Source organism: Takifugu rubripes, chromosome 7, assembly GCF_901000725.2.
Source record: "Takifugu rubripes chromosome 7, fTakRub1.2, whole genome shotgun sequence".
In the NCBI taxonomy this organism is placed as follows: domain Eukaryota; kingdom Metazoa; phylum Chordata; class Actinopteri; order Tetraodontiformes; family Tetraodontidae; genus Takifugu; species Takifugu rubripes.
Window position 1 is genome coordinate 1081794 of NC_042291.1, and position 10438 is coordinate 1092231.

General features: G+C 43.2%; 1 protein-coding gene across 1 annotated transcript; it reads left to right on the forward strand.

Annotated features, from left to right (window-relative positions):
• The first annotated feature begins 6686 nt into the window (after positions 1–6686).
• On the forward strand, positions 6687–10200 carry LOC115250338 (uncharacterized protein C1orf232). The gene is made up of 4 exons (XM_029838498.1): positions 6687–7039; positions 8113–8193; positions 8395–8501; positions 8940–10200. The coding sequence occupies exons 1-4, from the start codon at positions 6959–6961 to the stop codon at positions 9319–9321; spliced, it is 651 nt and encodes a 216-aa protein (XP_029694358.1). The 5' UTR covers positions 6687–6958; the 3' UTR covers positions 9322–10200.
• The last annotated feature ends 238 nt before the right edge of the window (positions 10201–10438 follow it).

Sequence of the window (10438 nt, forward strand, 5' to 3'; positions counted from 1 at the left end):
TCACATTTAGAAATTCTTGTGCACCGAAAATGGACGTGGTCGTTACTGTGCAGAGAGCAACATCAGGGGACGGGATATTTTAGACCAGAGTCAGGTTGAGAAGACAGCAGGGGGTGCATGTGCATGAGGAATGTGCTAGGTGGTGGGTCACTCCGCCTGAGGAGACTGTTGGGACTGCAGTCTAACGTGCAGGGAACACAATGTCTCTGAGATGTCACCGTCCCCCCAGCGTGCGCGTGCACACACACACTCACACACACACTCCATTTTTATCTGCTCCCACCTTTTTTATATAGTTTGCCTGTAGTGATTTTGTAAATTCTGTTTTTGATCACTTGGTTTCCAAATTAAACTGCAAAAAAAAAATATATATATATACAGTATATATATTCTTGTCGTGTTCCTTCTTCAGAAACACGAGAAGCTGGAGAAGTACCAAGGGCTGAAGGAGGAGATAGAGAGAATGTGGGGCATGAAGGCAACAGTGGTCCCAGTGGTGATTGGGACACTAGGGGCAGTAACACCCAACCTGAGTAGATGGTTCCAACAGATACCAGGAACCACATCAGAGATTTCTGTCCAGAAGAGCACAGTCCTAGGAACAGCTAAGATCCTGCGCAGAACCCTCAGACTCCCAGGCCTCTGGAAGAGGACCCGAGTCTGAAGGAAGGAGGCACCGCCCAGGAGGGCGAGGAAGAGATTTATGAAAGCCAATAAATTGCTAACATTGTTAAAAATGAACACTTAACTTTCGCCACCTCTAAACCTGTCTTTTCAGGACATCACGTTCGTCCTCCTCATACCCAGTTTTCCATCCTCACATCTGCCTTTTCATTAGGATTTAGAGAAAAGCAGCTTATCTCTGGATTCAACGGCTGTTTGTTCCCACAGGGTCAGTGATTATCATGTCTCTAGATGATGACATCAATTTAAAGACAAAGTGCGCTGCTATATTTACCCCCCCCCAAAATAATAACTGTCAAGTGATTTCTGAAAAGAAGATTTCCATCCACGTGAACTTAATAACAGAATGCAGCACCACATAGCTGCTGAGGATAAATAAGATACACAGACCTGGATTTAAAACTGATTTGACCGATACAACAGTTTCTCATTCAGTTTCTACTTACAGGTCAGTGTTGGGAAACACATCATATAAGAATCTTTATGCCTTGGCCAGAGTCCTTGATCCCGCTGGGCAGACTAAAGAAAGGTCAGTTTGTCTGCCTAACCAATAGGTTTTTGTCCATTTTGAAACAAGTGCAGTAAAAACACAAACTCAATGTGCTACTCTGAATCCGTTTGCTGCTGGGAAGCCTGGGAATGTTTTTTCAACACCCTACATAGTTTTCACAGCGGCATTTTTGTGCTGAGCCTTGGTAGGAGAGGAGTTGCTGGTTTCCTGTGGATCACAGTACTGTCTGAGAGCCAGAGTGAACTTGAATATCTTCAATGTACACAGAAAGTGTGCATGTATGTATATATGTAACATCCTGGGGGGAAAGACGGGCAGAGTAGGAGGAGATCACCTTTCACACGTCATTGTCAGGCCCTGACATTGAGAACCTGCCTTTGGGCCATGAGTACCTTGTGTAAGTTTTGACATGACACCGTAAACATGCACTAATATGCCCACGCCACGTTCAACATGGTTCCTCATAACATGGAATAAAAGACATCATTTCACAAGTTCTGGGAAGTGGGGGGATTCTTGGGTCCAGCCCCGGTGCGGACAAAACATGGAAGGTGTTTTGGTAGTAGAGGAAGGTGCCGGAACACCTTGAGAGCACTGCCACGGTGCCCTTGAGCAAGGTGTCGAACCCACAGATGCTCGCATAGGGCTCTGAAATGAACTGGCGACCCATCCAGGGGTGGACGTGCCTTTGCTCATATGTGCCCCCCTCCCCCCCCCACACACACACACACACACGCACACACACACACACACTCCAAAAGGGATAAAGGAGTCAAAAAATTGAGAAAATCCTTAATGTAGATTTTGTCTCCTTTTCATACACTGGCTGCTACACCTGCATCCATTTTGTGGATTTTAGCTTATTGCTGGCTGATGTTTGTGCATGCGAACTGCTCGTTTACCATCCTTCTCTTCACCTCTTCCCTCCTTTTGCCCTTTCTTTCACTGGTGTGTCCACAATTCCTCCAACACCTTATAAAGGTCCCCATTCACCAAATTCTGCTCCACTCACAGAATGCTGATCCTCTCCTGTCGTTATTCTGTACCTGGGAATCCCCCTAACAGCAGCAGCAGCGTTCCTCCTAAAGCTGATGAGGTCAGACCAATTTTTGGGACGGAGCTGTCTGAAGTTAAAAACAAAAGACCTGCAAGGAACGGTCGGCTTCATTCATCCGAGACCACGGGGGCTCTCAGGGAAATTTACAACCACGCTGCATGCTTGTAAACTTTGGTCTCCACGGTGACCGGTTGCCTGTCGATATAGTGGCATCAACGAGTACTGTTGCGCTGATCCCAGCGTGGCAGCAGGTGACGCTTTGTCGGAGGAGCAGGAAGTTGTCACTGGATGCCACTTGACCCAGTTGCATAACATGATTTATGGCTGTGACATGTAAACCTCACATGGTAAAAAGCTTACATTACACACACACACACACACACACACACACTGATGTTGGTGCATCAGAGTGCACACATGTTTATGAGCATCACGTCTTCAAAATGCCAATAAATCAATCTTCTCATCCATTTCAAAGTTTCACTTTGACTGCAGGGCTGCAGATTCTTCCCGCTAAGCAATTAAATGCTGGCGATGACCACTTCAACCGGTCTGAACAGGATGGCAAGGAAAGACACATGGAGACATGCAGCCCTGCACCGTTTGAGGAGGGCTTTTATCTCTTGGGAGGGGCGCCTCCTTCAAATGAGCCCTTTGAACATGTTACATCATCTGCTGCACATGCAACCACACATGTACACAAACAAGTGTTCAGTCTCCTTAAGACTTAATGTAATGAAGACTTAATGGTTTACTATAAGATTTAAGATGATACGTCGTCCCTATATGATAATCGAGAAAAACGATTAACCGTGATGTTAGACAGAAAAGGCTTTCAACTGTGGATAAATTATTCAGCCGTCTTCTCAGTTGATGTGTTGCAGACTCTTCGCAACCCAAAATTGAAGCCACTGATCCCAGGATACAGGGATCCAACTTGGATCAGTGAGAGGATATTGTTGCCCTCACCAGTAATAAAGAATGTTCTGTTTGGGGAACTCCATTTTCTCCTTGGATCATCTTTCTGGTTGTGCAAAGGAAATATAAGATAAGAGCATCCTTTTTTTCTGCTGACTGGAAGCCAGTTTGAATTTGTGCCTCACTCTGTCATCTACCATCAAGACGGAGACGCCAACAGTTTGGTTAAAACTCAGTTAAAGAAACCCTTTTTGGGCCTCTCTGTCTCCAGGCTGCCCCGTGGAATGCTTCACTATTGACTGAAACATCCGTGCATTGTTGTGCACTGTTTGGCAGGTAGATGTGAGCAAGGAGAGATTTAGGCTTTGTTTGGGTTGTATGTGTGCTTCCAGTCAAATCAGGGCTGAAGTTCGGGCATTAAGGTGGAATTAGCATACTTTCTGGAGCAAACATGTCTTACAGTCACTTAAAACAGTGGGAATCACTGCAGATCATGTGTGTGATGGAACATCAGGACCTTTACATGAAGTATATTATGTGCACACAAAAGTAAACAGGCTGAAAAAAAGACAAACACATTTTATTAATCCAATTCATGCAAACAAAATAAGTCAAAGGTAAAGAGGGAGTGAAAGTGATGTAAGTGGCTGTGATGTGTTCTTAGGGGAATGCGGGTTTGGAGCCTTCAGGTTATTAAAGTTATTGCCTGTAAATACAGTTTATTGTTAATTCTGCACCCACTGACTTTATTGCAGAACCAGTAATCAGAAAAGGTGTCAAGCCAGAGGTGCCGAGTGGCTGACTGAAACAAGAAAAACACAACTGTCCAGAGGGTCACGCAAACGAGCACGCAACTTACTGTGTTGCACAACAGTTAGCACGCCAGGAAGTGCCAGTTTTAAACTCATGCATCTGCAGGGCCTCGTAAAATAGATGCGTATGTGCATATTCGTGTGTGTGTGTGTGTGTGTGTGTGTATGTAGGGGGGGGGGGGGGGGGGGGGGGGGGATGGGCAGCTGCTTGCTTTAAAATGCTTTGCAATGTATTTTACTGTAGTTTGATTATCATGATAATTATTGGCTGTTTTTAATCGAATTGGATCGTTTATGACCGACTACTAGATGGGCAACATGGTGATTATAATGATGACAAAGGTCCGTAACTTGAGTGTGATCGTGCATGTCCAGTTCATCTGAGAGCGCCTGCAACGAGAAATCAAATTAAAAAGTATAAATTTTGTTTCAATAAAATTTCATTCACTTGATCTTTTCATGGTTTAGCCATTTTTCTTCATCTCTCTGTCTCTGCTGCTTTGTTTTCATGATACAATTAATCTATTCGTTTTATTTCGTTATTACTTAGGTTAGGTTGGAGATATTGATTCCTCAGTGTCTTTGTGGAATCATTTTGTAGAGGCTTCGGGGAAAGGCTCACACGAGGATGCAGTTCATCGCTGGAAAGATGCGTTTTCGTGTCCTGGTACATCGTGTTCTAGTTCAGAAGCAGGACCCCCGAGCACCGGACAGTCTCGCTGCCTCCCCCTAGTGGTCACACATCAAATCTATCGCAAGAATGCGTCAATTAGATCAGTTAACTGTTAAGTTGTTCACAGTCTATGATTGATGCGTGTATTTGTGCATTAAATCAGCCGTAGAACTGCTTTCTTACTCTGATAATGTCGTGGTTCCTTTGCTGGAAAAGAACAAAACGATATAACATTTTTTAAAAGACAAAACAAGTTTGATTCTGGTCCAGAATTAAAATAAATGAAGTAAATATGAATTAATGAAGTCAAATGGTTTGACTAAACCTTTGTTTGAAAGAAATATGCCCTTTATTGAAATTTTGTGAAGGCAAAAATCGTTACTGAGCGTCTTCCGTGAAGAGCTCTGGCGCCACCTGATGGTCAGTTATCGGAAACTACAATAGTTACAAATAGAAACTGGGAAACTGCAATTATTTAAAAAACAAAGTCAACTCAGTGGTGCAGGGTTTCATTTCAACATCAATCTCTTTATCTATATAAAAAAACTGATCTAGGGTATTTTAAAAAAAATATATAACTGATTATATTTTATAAAGTGACGATTTGTTTCCATTTTATGGCTGCTTTTTTTGAAGTGAGATATTAAAATATATCCGATGGTTACAAACTAGAAACTGTTTCCATCTTAAGTATTGTTCAACCTGCTGCTTCCATGTAATGATCCACCACCTCTGTGCACTGTTAGATTCTTGGGTGCGTCTTTTTGGAAACATGATCTGGTGCAACCGCAACCTCTCCAAATAACCCCAGTCCATGCACATGTCATCCATACAGCTGTATTCATAATTCATGTTGATCTTATGGAGCTGCTTGTCTTTGCGGCTTCATTAATGTCCAACTCTGCATGGTAAACAAAACCAGCAACAGGAGAGCCAGGGGACAGTTTAGATCACATTTCTTTGCTGTATAATCAAGATTATCATCAAAGCTCCACCGGATAGATTTACATCATTGCAGAAGAGTCTGTTGTGTCAGTGTTTCTAAAACCACTGTTTCTGATTTACACTTTTATAATAAAAGTGTTGCACAGGTAACATTACAAATGTCTTTAGAAAAGCAAGTCTAAACTGTCATTAATCTGTTTTGGAGCTCTTTATGTACATGACACTCCATGTGCTCTCAGGTTGCCAGAGCAACCAGTCTGAGACAGCACACGACCAGGCAGGTTTGAATGGAGGGGCCAATTAGAGCAGAGGAAGTGGTCAGATAATTGGACTGGTTAGTGAGATGGTATTCCATAAGGTTCATTTTTATCCTCTCAGATGTTTTAGCTGGAATTTATTTGAAAAAAAACCCCTAAGATCGCTGACGTATAACATAGATGTACTCAATGGGTGCATTTCACTAAGTGTTTCCATTTTCCCTGTTACTTCAAAACACTACTTCACCTTATTTTACAGGCAAATATTGGAATTCTCCTGCATTTTGAGGTCAGATTTTATGGATCACGTGAGCATTTTAAGCACATTTTATGGATTCAGTTTAAAAAATATATAAAAATCGCTATCTTTCTTTATACATTCCACTGAATAGTCCACATTTCTATGATGCAACTTTTATTTTAACTGATGGTCAGCAGTATTTTTGGTTTTTGTCTTTGTTATTTTTGCTAATTTTCCATATTCTTGCTGGTGTAATGTTCGAGTGTTTTGGTAAAAAGTTTGAATTCGTGGCAAATCGTGGCATCTGATCATCTTTTGAGGGTACGTGCGTATGCGTGTGTGTGTGCGTATGCGTGTGTGTGTGTGTGTGCGTGTGTGTTTGTGTGTGTGTGTGTGAGGTTATCAGACAACCTGCCAATACTGGCCCACAAAGGACCTCTGGCTCTATAATGAGACCTTCTGAAATATGCATGAGGAACTCTACACCTGTTTCCAGGTAACCAAGGCAGGGATTCTGAACCGTGACACTGGATTCTGTGTGTGTGCGAGTGTGCGTCTGTGTGCACCTGCGTGGGCGCATTCACAGACGGCGCAGCTTGCTGACTTCACCTGTCCAGAAGCTGGGCTGGGATCGACCCTGACGAGAGACACGTCGATCTGAGCGGGGGAAGCATAATGAAACGGTTCTGAAGAGGGTTCCCGCACCACTCGCCTGCTGAAACCTTCACGCATGGGAACCGCTTCATCTGGCTCCAACTCAGACGAGCCTGCAGCGAGGAGAGGAGACTCGGTGGACCACAGAGGAATAAAGAGATCTTTGCAGATCTCGACTTGAGCGCCCAGAATCCTTTCCTGCAAGTATGAATCCGTTGTGGAAGTTGTATAAGAGCAAAGTGCTGAAGAGCCTGAACTCTGAGTATGAGGAGGACACAGCTGAAGAGGTACATAACTGGAGCTTTGTCTTAAATTTGTGCACAGCTGCACCACTGTGGAGTGGTTCATGGCTCTGGAGTCAAAGGTCGGCAGGTTTTCCATGCTGATCCTTTTGACTGATCGCAGGTCAGATCAGTGTTCTGAGCAAAGGGAACTGAAGGCAGGCTGAATCTGGACTTCCTTTATCAACACTCTAACAAATTACGTCCGGAATCACCGACGAACTTCGCTGCTGTTGCGTTGATGATGGTTTGCATCGTCGGTTGTGGAAATGTTCACCTGAGTGAATCGACTTGTGTCAGGTTACAGGCCTGGTCGCTGTCTGTCAGGCTGCAAACGGTTTTCTGATTCATCCTAAGCTTTGGCTTTTTTTAAAATCTCCTGGGCAATAGATCCAGATGTCAAAACTTAATTAGGTGCAATATTTTATTAAAATACCCACATATGTCCAACAGTAGGTCATTATTAATGCCGATACCAGTAAACTCCCTCCGGTTTGTTCACTGTAGTAATCATTTCAGTTCTTTTGCATTGTTTTTGCAGTGATTATAAAACAACGGCCCATATTTCTCTAAAACGTAGCTATCGTCTACCCCCCAACATCAATACCAGGCTTTGGAAGCCCAGTGTTGCACTGACCCGGATCTCTATAGGGCCTGGAAATGTGATCCTGCACAGGAGCTGAACAAATGGATTAGCTGGCATTCCACTGAGTGATGGACGTGTTGGGCAGGGCGTCCAGCCAGGAATCTCTATAGAACCCTGCTGTCTTCATTGCAGACAGGGCAGGGAGCATCGGCTGGGCAGATAGTTTCCACTCTGAAGGATGCACGGAGGTGTCATGGCTATTTTAATGCGTGGGGGACATTTGAGACAATGCAATTATTCATCGTGCAAAAAAAAACAAAAAAACTCTGATACAGATTACACTTTCACATAAAGAAAAATAAAATTATGGTTCAATAATAAATCTACTTTCGTGCTTTAGGCTTGTTGCAGTAAAAATAATATACAACAGGGGGCGACAGTGCACCGGACTCCCAGTCCAGCTTTCTTGCTCCCTTCTTTTTCTGTTTTTTAGGTCACGGAGGTAGAGAATGATATGATAAGCCCGGACGAGGTGGAGGAGGCTCCAAATGTTGTGTCCCAGTTGGCCAGAAAAGTATGTAATCACTTTTGGGAAATTGGATCTTGGAAAAGCTGTTTAATTTAACAGGAAGAGGCATGCAGTGATATAAGATGTGCATTTACAACTAGTAAGTCTGATATTTTATGTAAACCAAACCATGGTGCATCTGGAACATGTGTGTGTGTGTGTGTGTGTGTGTGTGTGTGTGTGTGTGTGTGTGTGTGTGTGTGTCAGATGCAGGGGGCTGGGACTAAAGGCTGGAACAGACTATCGGCGTTGTTCAACAGGGATGATGAGCATCAGCTCTTAGAGGAGTCTGAGGGTCCACCAGTCGCTGACCAGTGAGTGGAGCTGTTTCTCCCTCGTCTTCTGATGAAATTTATTATCAGTTCAGATCAGCAAACAATCAAAATGCGACCTGACTCCTGGGGCTGACCAGACTCTAAGCAAGGAGCAAAAGTCAGGGTCGCAACAGTCCCTGCTAATCAAAGTAGCGTGCTAGCAATCTTCAGACGTCACATCAGTGTCTGATATCATAACTGTTTTAATTCTGTGATCAGAGATTCTGCACCTAAAAATACAGATGTTGAAAGCAGAAATCATTGAAATAACCAAAATATTAATTCCGCAGTATAGTCAGTTTTTACTTTGTAAAAATATTGCATAAATATTGCTCCCCCACTGAGCCGCTAATGAGTAAAATAGCCAGATTACTGTTTCAGGCTATGCTAGACATGTCACACTGACAACTTCTGACCAATAGACTTCTTATTTCTCAGCCCACTTGCAGTAAAACCAGAAGAAGCTCCTCCGCCTAGTAAGCGCACAGGATTCTGGGATAGCTTTGCTGCTAATTGGGCCGCTAAGAAGCAGGCAGACGCTGCGACAGCCGCCTCCGCCGCTGCCGCTGCTGCTTCCAATGAGACATCAGGGGCCAATGACCAGGATGACGACGGGGCAACGGTGGCCAGAGGGCAGGAGAGCCAGGATGGGCAGATTACCATGGAGGAGGTGAGCGGAGGAGGAGGAGCAGGTGAAGGGCAAAGCGGCAACAACAGCTTCTCGAAGTACATGTCACTAGGAGGAGGTAGCGAGGAGGTGTCATTCAAGTGGAACTTTGTCACCAGCAAGCTGGCGGAGCTGAAGACCAAGGCCAACTAACCATGAAGAGGCTATGGAGAACACAGACAATGATGAAAGGAGTGGGAAAGAGGAGGAAGTTTAGGCTTTTATCTCATTTAGGATGTCCTGTGACTATGCAGCTACTTTAGACATCCTGTTTTATGTTATTGTGAGTCAGAGGATTTATGGATCCTCTCATTTAAACATCAGCACATTACAATGAACACTTATTATAAACCCACTTTCTTTACCAGTTAGGACGTTATTTTAGACCCAAACACTACAACTCTCAGGACTTTGAAGCATCAAAGCACACCGAAACAATGGTGCAAAAAAAAAAAAGAATCAAAACCATGTGAATGTGTGTAGTAGTGACACAGTTTTATATGATCTGTTATGGAATATATGACTGCATCACATCTGTCTATGGATTGTGAGGTTTACTGTACATTTACTGTAGAGAGTTATTATTTTTCTGAGGGGAGAGTCGTCCAGGTGACCATAAGCTTTCCCAAAGTGGGATCTTCAAAAGGGGCAACACACCTGTCAGCAAGTTTGATAGAATCTGTGCTTTAGCAAACTGGATTACGAGATTAGAGGTAGCGATATCTGGATTATAGGTGGATTATCTCACCTCACCTGTTCAAAGGAATTCAGTGAGGAGTTCTGGCTTTCCAAACTGTGACATAAACCCGCATTAGTAGATGGGAACATGAAATGAATGTGTGTGTGGTTTGTGGTGTGTGGATGGTTTTTTCCTGACTGTGGCTGCACCTCAAAATGATCAGTTATTAAACATTTTGTGACAGAAAAGATCCTTTTTAGTTTGGTTTCAGTTGCTGATTTGGTTTTGACTTTGTTTTAATTCTGCTGTTTTGTTCTTTCTGGTTTGCTATAATAAAGAGTGACCCAATGAAACAAAGTGAAGGATGCTATCGTCACTTCTATCCCAAAATCAGGATTATACACCTTCTTTACTTACTTCACATATATCATTTCAATTTCGTCATTTTTGTTTTTTCATTTTTAAAACAAAATAATTTTATTTGTGATTAAATAAAAAGGGCGTGTTATTATTTTCCCACCCACCAGGGGGCAGTCTATATATGTGGACTCTGTATTGACTCCTGTCTTTACAGTTTATTCAGGCTGAGTT

Bases quoted from the DNA above. Each gene is read 5' to 3' on its own strand.
- LOC115250338 (XM_029838498.1), top strand. From the start codon at position 6,959: ATGAATCCGTTGTGGAAGTTGTATAAGAGCAAAGTGCTGAAGAGCCTG. The intron at 7,040-8,112 runs GTACATAACTGG...TCTGTTTTTTAG, and splicing joins AGGAGGACACAGCTGAAGAG to GTCACGGAGGTAGAGAATGA. The intron at 8,194-8,394 runs GTATGTAATCAC...TGTGTGTGTCAG, and splicing joins TGTCCCAGTTGGCCAGAAAA to ATGCAGGGGGCTGGGACTAA.